The 17,575-nt window shown below is 36.2% G+C and overlaps 1 protein-coding gene across 3 annotated transcripts in view; it reads right to left on the bottom strand.

Annotated features, from left to right (window-relative positions):
• TENM1 (teneurin transmembrane protein 1) overlaps positions 1-17,575 on the bottom strand; it is a gene marked incomplete at both ends in the record, with an annotated part of 585,996 nt that overhangs the window by 81,323 nt on the left and 487,098 nt on the right. For all 3 annotated transcript variants that reach the window (XM_080911093.1, XM_080911094.1, XM_080911092.1), the window contains one exon: positions 14,507-14,739. In XM_080911093.1, the coding sequence (XP_080767219.1) occupies positions 14,507-14,739 (233 nt within the window). The remainder of the gene's footprint in view (positions 1-14,506; positions 14,740-17,575) is intronic.

The raw sequence follows: 17,575 nt of genomic DNA on the forward strand, positions 1-17,575 counted from the left end.
AAAATAGAGCAAATACCACTGGGGCTTCCTCGCTAGGCTTTGATATTTGAGGCTTGAAGATAACCTCACATTCGAGTGGTTAATCCTGTGATTCCTCAGGGAGAAACTTTAAATGGGCCAGAACTCCCTCCCAAAGAAACAGTGACTTTGGGTGATGATAAAGTTGAGTCATTACATCGATGTTTTTCAGGAAGTTCACAGTCAGCCATTTGGGGAACTCTGAGTGCGGGCATGTATTAAAAGTGCTGGTAAGCCTGCAACTAATAGGAGAGGCTTAAATCTATTAAGTTCATTAACTAGATGAATACCAGAGCCAGACAGTGCTCTAAAGACGCCGATTTTAGGTCAACACTCATATGTATCGTTACCTGTGCCACATATGTTGCAGAATATTTTGAGAGAAAGCCTTGTTTAAAGTAAAACAAACTGCATTCGTTTTCTAAATGGAATTGTTTGGTGTAAATTTTTAAGTTGTTTCCTAAACCCCTTTCTGATTCTAGAGGTTTCAAAACTACACAACATTTCAAATGGTAGACAACTCAGAACACAATACCAGTAACCTTAAAATTTCACTCATAATATATTTCTTTTAATTTATTTTAGGAGTGCCACTTTTATTTATTATTATTATATTATAGTTAAATTCCTCTAGAATCTTCCTATCCCATCCAACTTCTGCCTGCATCTAAGAGAGTGTTTTCCCACCCACCAACTCCCTCACATCTCCCCACCCTGGCATTCCTCTACAGTGGGGTATTGAGCCTTCACAGGGCCAAGGACCTCTCCTCTTCTTGATGCCTGATAAGGTCATCCTCTGCTCTATATGTTGCTGGAGTCATGAGTTCCTCCATCTGTACACTTTAGTAGGTGATTTAGTCTCTGGGAGCTCCGGGGTGTCTGGTTGGTTAGTATTGTTGTTCTTCCTATGTGGTAGAAAACACCCTCAGCTCCTTCAGTCCTTTTTTAAAAAATTGGATATTCTCTGTATTTACATTTCAGATGTTATCTCCTTCCCCCAATCCCATTCTCCCTCCCCATCCCATTGCCTCCATGAAGGTGCTCCCTCCCCAACTTCCCTTTCCCACCTCAGCACCCTGGCATTCCCCTACACTGGGAAAAGGAGCCTTCTCTGAACCAAAGGCCTCTCCTCCCATTGATGCCAAACAATGCTATCCTCTGCTGCATATGCAACTGGAGACATGGGTCTCTCAATGTGTGGTCAGTGGTTGGTGTTTTAGTCTCTGGGAGATCTAGAGGGTGGTTTGGTTGAACATTTTGTTCTTCCCATGGGGTTGCAAACCCTTTCAGCTCTGTCCTTTCTCTAGCTCCTTTCCCCTCAGTCCTTTTTATAACTCCTCCATTGGGGATGTTATAAATGTAAAGACATTATGCTCAGTCCAATAGTTGGTTAAGAGCATTTGACTCTGCATTTGTGAGGCTCTCGCAGAGCCTCTCAGGAGACAGCTACATCAGGGACCTGTCATCATGCACTTCTTGGCATCCACAATATTATCAGGGTTTGGTGACAGTATATGGGATGGATCTCCACAGTCTCCGGATGGCCTTTCCTTTAGTCTCTGCTCCAACTATTGTCTCTGTATTTCTTCCTGTGGATATTTTGTTCCCCTCCAACTTCTTGAACTTCATATGGTCAGTGGATTATACCTTGGGTAATCCGAGCTTTTGGACTACTGTCCACTTATCAATGAGTGCATACCATATGTGTTCTTTTGTGACCGTGTTACCTCACTCAGGATGATATTTTCAAGTTCCATCCATTTGCTTAAGAATTTTATAAAGTCATTGTTTTTAATATCTGAGTAGTACTCCATTGTGTAAATGTAACACATTTTCTCCTATTCGTTCTACGAAGCCCCAATTACACTTATACCTAAACCACACAAAGACCCAACAGAAAAAGAAAACTTCAGACCAATCTCCCTTATGAGCCTCAATGCAAAAATACCCATGAAAATTCTTGTAAACAGAATCCAAGAACACATGAAAATGATCATCCATCACGATCAAGTAGGCTTTATCCCAGGGATTCAGGGATGGTTCAATATAAGGAAAACCATCAATGTAATCCACTATATAAACAAACTCAAAGGAAAAAAAAAACCACAAGATCATCTCATTAGATGCTAAGAAAGCATTTGACAAAATTCAACACCCCTTCATCTTAAAAGTCTTGGAAAGATCAGGAATTCTAGGCTCATACATAAACATAGTAAAAGCAATACACAGCAAACCAGTAGCCAGCAACAAACTAAATGGAGAGAAACTTGAAGCAATCCCACTAAAATCAGGGACTAGACAAGGCTGACCACTCTTCCCCTACCTATTCAATATAGTACTGGAAATCCTAGAAAAAGAAATTAGATAACAAAAAGAGGTCAAAGGGATACAAATTGGAAAGGAAGAAGTCAAAATATCACTATTTGCAGATGATAGTATACTTTAGTGACCCCAAAAATTCTACCAGGGAACTCCTAAACCTGATAAACAACTTCTGCATAGTGGCTGGATATAAAATTAACTCAAACACATAGGCACATGGGAAAATTTTCTGAACAGAACACCAATGGCTGACGCTCTAAGATCAGGAATCGACAAATAAGACCTCATAAAACTGCAAAGCTTCTGTAAGGCAAAGGACACTATCAATAGGACAAAATGACAACAAACAGATTGGGAAAGGATCTTTACCAGGCCTACATCTGATAGAGAGTTAATATCCAATATATACAGATAAATCTGGAAGTTAGACAACAGAGAATCAAATAATTTTATTAAAAAATGGGGTATAGAGCTAAACAAAGAATTCTCAACTGAGGAATACTGAATACACCTAAAGAAATGCTCTACATCCGTAGTCATCAGGAAAATGCAAATTAAGACAATCCTGAGATTCCACCTCACATCAGTCAGAATGTCTAAGATCACAAACTCAGGTAACAGCAGATGGTGGTGAGGATGTGGAGAAAGAGGAACACTCCTCCACTGTTGGTAGGATTGCAAGCTGGTACAAGCTCTCTGGAAATCAGTCTTGTGGTACCTCAGAAAATTGGAGATAGTACGACCTGGGGACCCAGCTATAGCACTCCTGGGCATATACCCAAATATTCTCCAACATATAAAAAGAACACATGTTCCACCATGTTCATAGCAGCCTTATTTATAATAGCAAGAAGCTGGAAAGAACCCAGATGTCCTTCAGCAGAGGAATGGATACAGAAAATGTGGGACATTCACACATAATATATTAACACATAAACACATAACAGCTAAATATAAAAATAAGTGTTTCCTGCATTTTAAAGCAGAAAATATCATAGATATAGCTAAATCACCTCTGCTTCTGTCTTCCACTCTGTCCTTACTTCCTTAGAGTTTGTCCTCTACTGAAGTTAGTGTGCATCATTCTTGTACATATTAAATTCATTGCTGCATGACCATTTATCTCCAAATGACACCTAGTATTACTTTTGTGCATTCACAATTTGTGTAGGTGGAAGAATAGTAGAACCAATTTGATCAAAATGCTTTATATGCCTGTATGAAATCCTTATACAATTAAAAGATTTTTTTTGATGTTATTGGACTCCATTACAGGTTTGTGTTTGCCATGTCTGAGACCTTAGTTTTGATATGTGACATCACAAAATACACATATAAAATACATATGTACCAATTGCAAACAAATATGACTGTACTTATTACTTGAGAAATGTACATATAAAAGGTTAAAATGGTAGATATTTGTTTTATACTATAATAGCATACATTTTGTAGGGAAAAAGTAATTCTTTTGTGTAAGAAAAAGCAGTATAGTTATGGATGAACCAAAAAAAATGTTAAAAGGGTTTGGGAAAGAAGTCTGAACATTTCCCTTTCTATCTTTCTCTACACTTTTAATTTTGAAGCAATAGAGATTATTAAATTAATATTTTTCCAGCTCATTAGGCTTAGGTAGATGGGTGATGAAATTATGAATTACTTAAAGGATTTTTATAATAATCTAAATTTATATAAATAAAATAGTTTTACTATCAGCTGAGAGGACTGAACTGCCATTTATTTACATTTTTCCTTGACTTATGAAATGACATCCTCATCAGGTGTTTTTTCAAATGCTCAGATTCGAATAACACATTGTCAACTTTTTCTAGTGTGATATTTTTTCTTGAAGATCTGTCATCAATGAAAACAAAGACCTGTTTCTCCAGAGATCAGGCTATAGGATTCTCCCTGTGTGTGTGTGTGTGTGTGTGTTAAAATATTGTAGGTATGTATATATGCGAACACTCAACAGCTACAGTTTACTTCATAACTAAGCACTCAATCAATCAAAATATAATTTTTTATGTTTTGTTGACTTATAAAAATAGAAAAATGTGCTCTAGCTCGACCCCATAGCTCTGTACCTACAAGAAAAATGTGCTATATTTTCATCCCTACTCAGAAACTCAAAGAGAATGAAATCAAAATGATTTCCAATTCCTTGTAGAACAATGATCATAGATATGTGACATGCTTCCTTTCAAGCTTCTCCTGCCACATGATGTACACACTGCTGTCTGCACCTTTGTAGATTTAGCAGCATACACTGCTGGCTGCTTTGTGCTCTCAGTTTCTCACTGGACAGAAGTTTGTATTTTCATTGTGGCTCAGATGTGAGTAAGGCATGGGGCTGGAAAGGTGAGGGAATAATCAATCTTTGGATGCATACAGTAAGGGGACACTCACTTTCTGTAGAAACATTTAAAACAATCAATAGTGTACACAGTGTGCCTGTTTTTTTTCCTGTCACTATTTGCTAGAAATTCTAAAAATAGCAGCAAGAAAAACCTTTGCCCCTGGTGCCATACTTCTTTAGAATACTACTGTATTCTTCTCTGATTCTGATTGGGGTGAAGGAAGAGGAATAGCTAGATTTATATCCAGGAGAGACAAGCTGAGGGCTGCAGGAAGGAATTGAGAAAAAAATAGAAAAAGAGACCTTTAAAACACCCCCTACTTTCCCAGTTTGTGGCTTGGATTCCAGCATAGATAACTTGCAAAAACCTGCTTTTCTTTGACTTAAAACCCAAACGACAGCTGCGTTTCTTGGGTATGCCATCTGTAATTCTTGGGTGAAGTGGCCAAAAAATTTGCAGTCAATTGTTCAATTAAAAAATAAACACAATGACTCCATACTCAGATGTGAGTTAGCCCATGGTGATGTCAAAGTTACAGATTTTGAAAGATATCTTCGTTTCCTTATGTTGGTGAAGTTTTACTCTGTAAACCTGTTGGTTTACTTAGTTATTTCTAGAGCATTACTAAAGCTAAAAATATCCTATGCTGTTGAGTTAATATTTAGGATTTCCCAGAATGTCAGTGTGCCATAGACAGAAGATTTCTCCGGACATCAACAAGCCTTATTAAACTTATAAGAAAATGACACTCCAATTCTTTGATTTCCTGCCTAACCCAATATATTTGTCAGATGTGGAATTACTGGGTCATCTTGTACTGATCTTGGAAGAATATGAGGGCTATGATCAAAGTTCTAACTCTAATACTCTTTCATGGCTTAGAGCCTTAAAAACAAACATTTTACATGGAAGGAAATGTCCTAATTAACTTCTGAAGAATTTGTGCATTAAAACATCTTACCCTGCTGGAGAAGACTGATAAAGCAAACTTACTACCTTCTGCTGAAGAGAAACTGTATTTAGAAGGAACTTGCTATTCTCATAAAACTTTTAATAGGAAGAAGTGAATCAAATTCCTTAATTACCATTTTATGGTTGGTAAAAGGGCAAATTACATGCCATCCATTTCTAAACTTCTAAATGTCTCTGGTGCTTTTAATTAAAGCTGCCATCTAGAAAGTACTAAAGCAATTTTACGCAATTAGTTATTTATAGGTTACCATAATACACCACTCAAAATATGATTTCAATGATTTGCAGCATGTTAGGCTATGATATCTGTCATTATTTTATTTCTTTGGCTAGAGAGTTTTCTTTGGATCAGTTGAGGCGATTCTTAAGTGGACAGACAGGAAATGTCTGACACTGAGGACCTGTGATAAAGAAGTAAAATTAGTTTGGGTAAGTGGTCTTAAATAAGAACCATTAGAGTTCTATGCTTCCAATCCTTAAGTGGAGGGGGATATAAATTACATTCTTGACAATACTGTGTGGATGAAGTATAGGCAGCCCTCTTTATATGCAGACTCTACACCCTTGGTTGCAACCATCCAAAGATCGAAAATATTAAAAAAATTTCATCTGTACTGAATGTTCATAGAATTTTCTTGTTATCATTTCCTAAACAATACAATATAACCATTTACATAGCATTTGCATAGAATTAGATATGATAAGTAATCTTGAGATGATTTAAAGTATATGAAAGAACTGTATAGATTACACACAAATATTCTGCATTTTATATGAAAGTCTTCAACATCTTCCTGGGATATCAATGAATGATTTTATTTCATTATTGTTCCCATACCTTTCCCATTTTTCCTGCTATTCTAGCACATATCTAGCATCAGATTTTACTGCGTTGCTTTAGATTCTACCTGCTGTCTTCAGGTTATTTTGTCTCTTTAAACAAAGTTCCCATAAAGCAAATTAGCATTGAATCAATGGGCTGCTGCCCTGGACAACTTTTTTCTCTGAACACTTATTTCACATCTGAACAAAATTCTTCCAGAATGAATTTTATGGAGAATAAAATGGGAATTATTTTGGTTAAATGTGGTCTTGTGGGGCATTACCTAACACCAACTAGAACCAGAGTTTACTTAAATCACACACAATAGCTGTGTCCTAAATTGCCTTGACTCTGGATTCTCTTGTGGCACCATCCTTTTCTAGGATATAGAGCATACCTCTTTCCAAAGTCACCTATCCAGTATGCTATTAACTATTGTAATCATTATTAGTAACAAAGCAACATTGATCAGTACCATAAGTAATATTTACTGTGTATGTGCTCCAAAGTATTTTATTAGGCAGTTTATGTTATTTAGCTAACAAATCAATTGTGGGCATTATTCATGCTCTCACTTTAAGGATGAGGAACCGATAGCTCAGAAAATTTAGACAACTTTCCAAAGAGTGAAGAATCTGAGGTTTGTATCTAGTTTGGTTTTATTTTAGAGCCTAGGCGGTCACTGTCATTTAAATATTATAATGTTTCACTAAATCTGATAAGTACAAAGTAGTTAAAATAAACACTTCCATGGCTTATAAAACATAAACACACTTAAAAAAGCTCTCAGCCACAAATGGCAGGGAGAAGGCAATTAGCCGAGGTCATGTTTATCCTTGCCTCGGCTTCTTTCCTCAGCAACAGTTTATGCTTTGTAAATTGTAACAAAAAGTCAAAGTCAGAAAAGTCCTACAGTTACAACTGCTTGCACAAGACAAGGTTCTCTCCTTTCCATTATCATAAGCAGATACATTAGAGCAAGTGAATTCAGAGACCAGGTGCACTCTCATTCTGGTTGGATAAGAGATGTTAGATGTCCTCTTCAGTAGTTACAGTTTTAAGTTACTAAGAACTTGGTTTATGAAAGAAATCTTCATGAATACAATGCATTTCTATAGTTTTTAAATGGTTGTATGATATATTTCTTTACATGTGTCATATGCTATTCAATTGCAACTGAATTATTAAGTTTCTAGTTTTTTTTTTTTTTTTTTTACTAATAAAGTGCATCGAAAAAATGCTGCTAAAAAGTCAGGATATTACTATCAGATAATGTTTAAGAGTGTCAAACACATTTTTCATAAGCTGCTTCTAATCCTAACCCAAGAATGTTGAACTAGAAAACTGGATGGCAGGTGTCTTGCAATCTAGTTGGGAATGTGGCTACAGTGATATTACTCAATATTACTCATAAACAGATTTGACTTACAGGATTCTGTCAAATCTTTCCTGCTTACCCCAATGTCTGATCTCACTTCCCTCATTTTCAGCAGAAAAGATCTATTCCTTTGAAAACCCTGGGGTCCATGACGATTACACCCCTTATCCTCATCCTTAACTCAGGACTATATTTTATTCTCCCTCCATTTCCCATTTTATTTAAGAATATTTTTGTACAATATATCTTGATCATTTTCTTTCCCCTCCCCAACTCCTCCCAGATCCTCTTCACTCACCCAAATTTGTGTCCCCCCCTTCTCTCCCTCTAAACAAAAACAATAACAAAAACAAAAGGCAAAAACAAACAAAAAAAAACCAAATAAACCAGTAAGACAACCTACCCAAAGCAAACAAAGTGAAACAAAAAGCCCACTGATATTCCCCCCCCCCCCCATCACTTGGAGCTCCCTTTGTGCTGTTAATTACTCCCAGGCAAGGTGGTTGCCCTGGAGTGTGCTTGATGTATCCTGAGGCAGACCATTAGAGAAAACTGATTTCCACTCTCCCGGTAGGCTTTAGTTACAAATAGCTTCTTGGTTAAGAGTGATATTTAGTATCTACTTCCCCTTCTCAGCTCCTAGATTTTGTCTGGTTTAAACCTATCTGGGTCTTGAGCTTGTTGTCATGGTCTCTGTGAGTTCATATGGATATCAGTCTTGCTCTCCTTCTGATTTAAAGCCCAAGTTGGTCGAATTTCCTCACGTCCTTTGTTCATCATTAATTTCCTGCCTTTTGTATTTTTCTACACGTCACAGAAGGTCTCTTACAACTACTTCATTCAGTGACAATTCATTGGCCATTAATAGTTGATACTGGTTTCTACATCTTGTTTAAAAATGCTCATGGCTTCCTGAATGCCATGATTCTTTGGTCCACCTTCAATTGTTTTCAAGGATCCTTCTCTGTTTTTCTCATTGGATGCCTCTATCTTATAATTAGAACCCATACTCAATTTGCTGCCCCAGTATTGTTCCTGTACAATTAATTTGACTGTAATCCAAATTATCCAAAATGCATAAGGCAGATGATCATGTCACTGTCATGTTTCAAATCATAACTTATCACTCCCTCCTTTGTTTCTGCTATTACTCTGATTTTTTAACTATAAAACATTGCTTATTTCACAGACTCTTAAATACAGCATTGCTTTATCAATGCTGTAGCTTGTCTGTAATTTTATTCAGGAATATCCTTCTTAGATTTCCAAATGATTGTCACCAAGAAGTCATATAAGATACTAAATGAATTTAAGAAAGCCATTACCACCCCACTGCACTGGAGAACCCAAAGGATTTCCCATTTCTCTACTGTGCTCTCTTCCTTATAGTCACCACTGATGTAAACCAGATGTCACTGATTGTTGTCTTCTATCTTTTCATTAATCAGCTTTTGGGAATAGTATGCAGATGCTTAAAGAAGAGTTTAGGAATATACCTGAGTTGAACTTAGGGACAAAAACAACTGTCTGTCTCTAGATTTTACATTATACAGATTACATAATTTCTTATAAAGTTAAGATAAATCCTATATAGTGCCATGAATATCCTAAAGTTGCTTTTTAAATGTGTAAGGACTTAAGAATTATTTCTCTTCTATGGGAAAACTGTTTGCCCTCAAACGGATATTGCCTAAGCCCTGATGGCTTCTGAGGTCAATTTATTTAAAGACACACTTGAAAATAGAGATATAATCTGCGGTGAGGTCTAAGAAAACTATATTAAGTCATCGATTAATTTTAACCCATCTTGTCAATTCTTCACCTTTTGTATCTACTTAGAAAAGTGTAAGCACATTCAGCTTGTCACACATTTTATTTTATAACACCACCTAGTACCATTTCACATTCAGCTTAAGTATTTGGTCATCTATTACATGACTCATTACTTTGAGTTCTCTGTAGAATTAAAGAAAGTTGCAGTAAAAGTAATAAATGGAACCTAAGTTTCAACGACATCATCCATGCATGTTTTAAAAGCATCCTTTAAAGTCAATTCAAACTCTTATGCAGTGCTAGGGAATAGTACTCCCTCAACCGCTTTGCCAAATCCTTTTCCTTGCCTTATTACACTGAAGTATTGATGAGTAAAGTGGCAAATGTTTCTTTTTATTGGTATTCAAATAAAAGTATATCACATTGGAAGAGATACAGGCTTCTTCACAGGAGAAGAACCCAGTGGCTATCATATGAAATTCTATTTGCAGATGCTTCCATTTCCCCTTCATACAAAATTTGTAGTTACTATGTAGTCAGGACATTTAATAAAATGAAGGTTACCTGACTTGGTCCCTTAAGGGAAATCTGGTGAAATTCCTAGTTGCAGAATCTTCCAAAGAGATGTGACAAGGATTCCTGGAGACTCATTTAAATAATTACATTTACAGACTATGTAAATGCTATAGGGTACATTATTAGTACACTTAGAGAAAATATAATAGAACAAGGGAACTAGACTGGAAACTATTTGTCTTAAATAAAGTTATTTTCCTATGAATACCCTTCATTAGATTTCAAAGTAGCTTCCAAAATTTGTATTCTCCCCAGATATCCTGGATTTTAGTAGAAAGGTGTGGAGTGTGGAATAGTACTATTCTAGGTTTTGGTCTTTTCCATAGTAGATGTTTTGAGATGAGCTAACTTAGTTTGAGTTCTGGTATTGTCACCTATATACCATGTGATCCTGAATAGATCTCTTACCCTACTTAAGTTTCTGTTTCCTTTTGTACAATGGGAATCATATAATGGAGATCATTCTGCATACTGGGAATCATGCAAACAAGTGAATTGCTGTGAAGATCAGAGGTAGTGTGTGGAAATATCTACCAGACTGAATAGCACCCAATAGGCAATCAATGTACTATAGCTTTATTTATTGTAATCCATTAGAATCTGAAAGAAGACCATCCTGAGCACTTCATCGTACATTTGAGAAATTACAGGACCATCTGTTAAATTCCATGACAGCTCCAAAATAGTGCATGGCATTATTAAGCCTATTTTAGTGTTGAGTAAAAAGGAAGCATGGTAAGGGAATAGCCATTCAAGGAAAACACGGACATTTACACAGATAGTTTACAAAAATTCAGGCTCTCTAACCTGGATTTCTCAACTTGCTGTAATTTCTCACAAACAAACAAACAAAATGAGCAAACCGAAGTTAAACACAGCACAGCTTCTGACTGCTGACCTTTGGCTGACTGGCTTTTGATAGGATTCCATAACGTACTCCAAATTTAGAATAAAGGATCTCGAAACACATTATATTTCAGCTTAGTTTTACAATAGGTTTGAAAAGTTAATGAACTGCTTTGCCAACCAATATTTACCTACCTTACCCTGAGTAAGTAGTTAAGGCTGGTCTGCCTAAAACTGTAATATGTTGCTTGTTAAAGTCTTAGAGCAACAGCTGTCAGTTGTAACCCTTTAATACAGATCCTCACGTTGTGGTGACCTCTAAAAATACAGTTATTATTGTAGCTACTTTATAATTGTAATTTTGCTATGGTTATGAATAACAGTGTAAGTGTCTGAATACACAAAACATCTTATATGTGACTCCCAAAGGGGTTACCTGCAACCCACAGGTTGAGAACTTCTGTCTTAGAGCAAGTGTTCTTTCCTAACCCAATAATGGTACTCTTCAGATGCACATTCATATTTTTTTTTTTAAAATTATCTTCTATGTAAGGGGGAAAAAAACCCAAACATCTACTTAAAGCAATCCATTAAATAGTTGCCATTTTCCAAAAAAACTGGGAAGAAGGAGCTGTGTAAAGCAAAACTGGAAACAAGTTGCACTTCTTGAGAGACATAGAATCTGCAGGAAAAACTTCAAAGATTAAATTACCAATTAGCCGTACTCTTCTTTCTTAATTTGCACACTGTAATTTAATAACTTCTTGCATGAATGTTCCTCCTACAGAAGTCTATGAAATTGCCCTGTAGCATTTCATATAATAAGATTCTCACATCTGATTGCCTGAACAATGTGAATACTGTCTAGGTTTAGCATGGAGATCAGAGATATGACCGGCCACTTGAATGTTCTGGTCAGTCTGTTAAAGGTGAGTGATGTGTGTACAGAGGTTTTGCAATCTGTGTGAGTTTGAAAATCAGTATCAGGGTATCAAACATCATTTCCATAGTTCAAGGGGGTGTGCTACGTACCCCCTAGTATAAATTCTAACTTCCATTTCCTTAAGCAATCAATTTCACCAATTGTGTCTGGATGAATGTTGAAAGCATAAGTTTCAGGAAAATTATGTACAAGTTGTTCAGATGAGTTCAGACCATCAACTGTCTGTCTGAGCCTGATGTTCTCAGGGCTCCTTTGAAAATATACCAGATTATGGTAAGGGGCACTTTTGTAAAGCCTGACAAGTAAATCAAAGTGAAAGAAAGCACCCTTCTAGATTTGTCAAAAAGAAAGACTAGGTTTGATATTAGCTTTAATAGATGTATAAATTATGGCACTCTAATTACTGACACTTCAAGAGTTCATGCAAATTCTGCTAATCAGGGCTCTCATTGCTGCTTTCCAAGCAGAAAACCTATACAGAGCCAATTCTTTGCTTTATCTGGAAGAGCTGAGATAGTCATTCACTGTGTGGCAGGTTGAATGTGGTAGGTGAGATGAGTGGTTTTCAGACTAGCAGCAACTCAGATGGATGTCAATTTCTGGCACAATACAAGCCTGATTCTTCCTTATTACTTATGCAGAAATCTTTATAATACCCATAAGGGTTTTAAATCTGTATAAAAGGTAAGACCCAAGCTGATGTATTTTCTTGAAAGATGAGCTGATTATATGTTGCACCTGAGTTATTCATTTACTCTTTGAATATTTATTGTGGGCTCACTATGTGTGTGCAATAGGAGTTGGCACAGAGAAGAGGAAAAATTTTACTATAGTTCTTGGGGGATTTTACACTTCCTTTGGAGATACCTTGTATAAGTATGAGTTATTTAATTGATTAATTGTAAAATAAATACATTTGAAGCATTCTACATCAGGCTCAGAGATGCTAGGGAGATGGTAAGTCATACAATATTAGATGTAGTTTCACTTTGCAAACTTCCATGGTGGGGAGAACCTTCCATGAAGGAACTGGGAAGCAAAGGAAAGGAAAATATAATCCAGTATTAATTAAATAGTATAAATCCTTTTAAAAAAATTCAGATTTAATGCGCTGAAGTTTGCCAGAAGGGCTTTTTAAGAAACACTGTAATTGAAGAACCTGGAGACTTTGAACTATCATGGTAGGTAATATTTAATTCCAATATGGCAAATGTCAAATGGCTACAGAATAACCTCTTAGTATTTGAGATAATAACTTGCTTTCCAGCAAATTAAATATATTGGTCTCACAATATTTATTGGCACGGAAAGATATTTATAATACATCAAATGTGTAAGCAGGTTATAAAATAACAATATATACTATGAGCCTACTTTTATAGAATTGAAACATACACTATATTTGGAGTTTTATATATATATATATATATATATATATATATATATATATATATATATATATATATATATATAACTATATATTAATATATATATTATTAGAATGTTATTGGTGATTTTCTGTGTTGTAAATATATGCCAATTTTAATTAAAACATTTTTTATTCTTTCTTTTGTATTTTTCTACAACAAGCATGTATTATATTTAATGCTAGTTTTAAGAGATCTCCTGATATGAATACTTTTTAAAACTCACTAAAACAAATATGCACACATGCATGCATCAAAACCTAGGCGAAGTAACCAAGAAGAATGTCTGAATAATTGAACAGATGAGGTAAATGATATGTGATGACAGACTTAAAACATGGCCATTCGCAGATTTAATCATCTGAACATATGATTGAATATTACAAAATTATGAACTTAATTGGGAGACATAGATTTGTTCATCAAATGTTCCAGGCATGAAGTAATGGTTAGTCCTACAAGATAGGAAGTACGTTTTACAATAAGGCTAAGCTCCCACTAACTCTTTTATCCTAGAGTTGATATAAATAAAAAAAAAAAAACACTTCAAAAATAATCTGGATATTTTAAAGGAAGAAAAGTTCATTAATGGTTGTTAAGAAAACTAGGGATGTTTTGAGATAGCGTTTCTGGCTGTGGTACAGAAAGGTGGGAACAGACTCATTAGATCCAATGTAAGCTGTAGAGCAAAGGAGGGGACTAGAGGCTCTAGGCTGGGACCAGTTAACTCTTTAAGTGCTGGCCTATGTGGAGCTTCTAGAAAATAGTGCTCAGAAAAGGTTAGGAATCCTGGGATGTACTCCAATGGCCCCCGAGCTATAGTTATTTGTTAACCAGATTCAACACATAGCAATCTTTGCTCACAATTATAATAATCTAAATATGGGCCCTATTCACATCATGTAAAAATTTGCCTTGAGGTGCCTGTCTTCTGTGATAGACTCTGAAAAAGCTATGAGAGACAGAAGGCTGAGCGAGAGTACAACATTACAATTGGCTTAAAATTCAGCGAAGTCATATCACTCAAGGCTTAGATTTTTATTTGTTTTTTTATTTTTATTTTTTTACCTCGAGGGCTGTTCAGTGAAGCTTCTGAGGCTTTCCCACCATCTCCGCAGTGACTTTGGTCAAAGGGAAGGCACTGGTCACCTGTTCCTGCTACTACTTCAAAATTCTTCGAGAGATCTTTTGTTTCCACGAGAGATTTCAGTTTGTAGACTTTTCGAGTGTTGGTGTCTGATAGGTAGAGCGATTCAGACATAGGGTCCATAGCCAGATAGTACTTGTGTGCAGGGCTTGTGCTAAGGAAGAGGAAAACATAAGTTACAAAAAGCAATTTGTTCAACGTGGACCCCAGAAATCTTGTCTTTTGTCGCAAATGGAAATCTATTTTAATAGGTGAAAGAATTTATGTATCTTCCTGCTTATGTACCAAAGGTCTAGACACATGTTTGTTTGTTTTTTTAGTAATGGGTTCAGGTATGAGATAATCCAATGCATCCTGCCAACCTGTAATGATGCTGACATTTCGATAATGTCCTTTTGAGAGTAGAAAGAAACAGAAGAGAAAAACATCTCAGAAAATGCTTTTCCTAGTCTGCTATCCATTTACCTGCTGGATGATTGCCTGTGTCACTGTCATCTCAAGCTCACCGAATCTGGCACCAATATTCTTTTTTTTTTCACTTCCATCCCCATCCCTCATAAACTTACTCCTGTTTAGATTTTTGGCTTTCTTCGGGGATGCTGCCATCTTCCTATGTGTCTGTTGTCAATTAAAAAGCATTTCAAGCTAGAGGACTGTTGAAGAGGTATGTAAGAGATCTACTGTCAAACTTCCAAATCCTTCTTTTGAACTAACCAAAACTTCATTTTTTTGTTGTTTTGATAAACACCATGAACAAAGCACATTTGGGGAAGATCGGTTTATTGTACCTTATAGGGTCGAACACATCCTTTAGGGAAGCTAAGACAGAAGAAACTCGGGAGGAAGCTGGGGGCAGAAACTGAATAAAAGGCCATGGATGAGTGCTGCTCACTGGCTTACTCTCCAGGTATTATTACTCAGCCTGTTTTCTTATACAGCCCTGATGACCTGCCTTGGGGTTGATATTGCTTACACTGGGCTGGACCCTTATCAACCAGCATTCAGAGCAATGCTCACCCTTAATAGACAGGCTCACAGGCCTGGTGTGAGCAGTTTCTTGGTTGAGGTAACCTCTACTCCAACAAATCTAGTCTGTGTCATATTGGCAGAAACTAACCAGTGTATTTAGTCATATGTTTGTGTACTTAGATTCATCTTTGTTGTCTGTCACATAAAAAGGTGTTTTGGAAGTTGTATCCATTTTCTCCATAGTGTCTTCATAATTATCCCCATCTCTTGCTCCCATTGAGATGTTCCAAAAATTTTGGATGTAGTACCCTAACATTTTTACTTCATCCATTCTCACATGCTTTCAGTGTCTTTACTCAGGCAAGTTCTCAAGAAGGAAGCCTGCCCCAAATCCTTTAGATTGGATTATTTGCACAATGCTTAGGGAGAATACATAGAAATTAAATGACTTTAGGTGTCAGTGTTCCCGGCTCTAATAAATGTTGAGAGCTAGCAGAAGAACCACAAGTTACCATTTATTTCTATTATGTTTAGTTCTGAAAGGTCTGCTTTCTACCCACTGGTCTTATGCCAGAAACTGTATGCTATTCTTTCCAAATCCTTTCTATCATTTCTCACATGCATAGGGCATCACGTTTTTGTTTCCTTCTTTCTTCTGTGATGTGTTTCCTTTATCTCTGCTGGCATTAGTCCAAATTCACACCATCTCTTATTGGAGCATTCATTGGTGCCATTTCTATGTTGTGTGCTTCTTTACTAGTTCAGTAAAATGCATCTTCTAAGGACCTGAAATGTGCTCAAGAACAATGCTATGGAATGGAGACTAGCTTGTGTGTAAGACACAACAGTTTCCTTCATGGAACTCACAGGTTAGTCATGTCGACTGAGAAGTAAGCAAGGTAAGATGACTCTCATAAGTTAAGTATTACTGAAGAAAATGTGAGAAGGAAGGGTGATAATCACAGAAAGGTTGTAGAATTTGGGTTAGTGTTTTATTATTAATCTTATCATTAATGACTGAACTTTATGTTTTACTTAAACTCCATTAGTTTGTTGTTATTTATTATTATCATTTATTATGATTAATCTAAGATCATTCTCCTATGCCAAGCCACCAAATTGTGTTTTGTCATCATGTCTTCTTAGGTTTTTCTGGCCTGTGGCATTTTCTTGGACTTTTCTTGTTTTGGATGACTATAACAGTTTTAAGACTATCTGTCAGTTGTTCTCTAGGATACTCCTGTTACTGGAATTTGCCCAATATTTTCCTCAGATAGGAATTGTGGCATTTCAGTGGAACAGTGTCATTTTGGCAAAATTATACCTAGGTTGTAAACAATCAGCAAAATTTCTCCCTGCCAGGCTTGACCGTGATCTTCTGGTGGAGCCATTTTCCCTGACTATAAAAACAAAACAAAACTAAATGAAACCAAAAGCACTCTGCAGTGTTCTTCCTGGAGAGAAACAACTGTACACAGACAGGACTGGAGGTATCAGGGAATTATATTCTACCTCCTTGTGAATAGAACATCACATAAATTATTATGATTTTTGAACCGCTGGTTTATTTTTCCCATTTATTTAAGAGAAGTACGACTAGTTTATATAACTATGGGCTCCATAGAGTTTTATTTTATGCTTGCCACAAATAAAACCTGAGGTTGTTTAATGTTTTCTATGGTTTTGTTCCAGTTGCTACCAATAAAAATTCTTTCTGTTGGATTATATGCCCTTTTGACTTCATAAATATTTATCACCACCACTACCACCACCACCATTATTAGGTTAAGACTTGATCACTTCTGTCACTATAAAAATGTTCTATACTTCTTCATTTCTCCCTTCCTTGATACTAGAATCAGCCATTTCTGGAGGACTTCATTTCTGGGTCTAAGCTGATGTTGAATGTAACGCTCTTTCTAAATACACTGTGAACTGGTTGCAGACAAATACCATATCCACCTCTTTGTCCTTGATGTCAAACAGTGCCTGAAAGGTCCTTGCTCATTCAGTAAGTGCTG

This window comes from Micromys minutus, assembly GCF_963924665.1.
Source record: "Micromys minutus genome assembly, chromosome: X".
Classification (NCBI taxonomy): domain Eukaryota; kingdom Metazoa; phylum Chordata; class Mammalia; order Rodentia; family Muridae; genus Micromys; species Micromys minutus.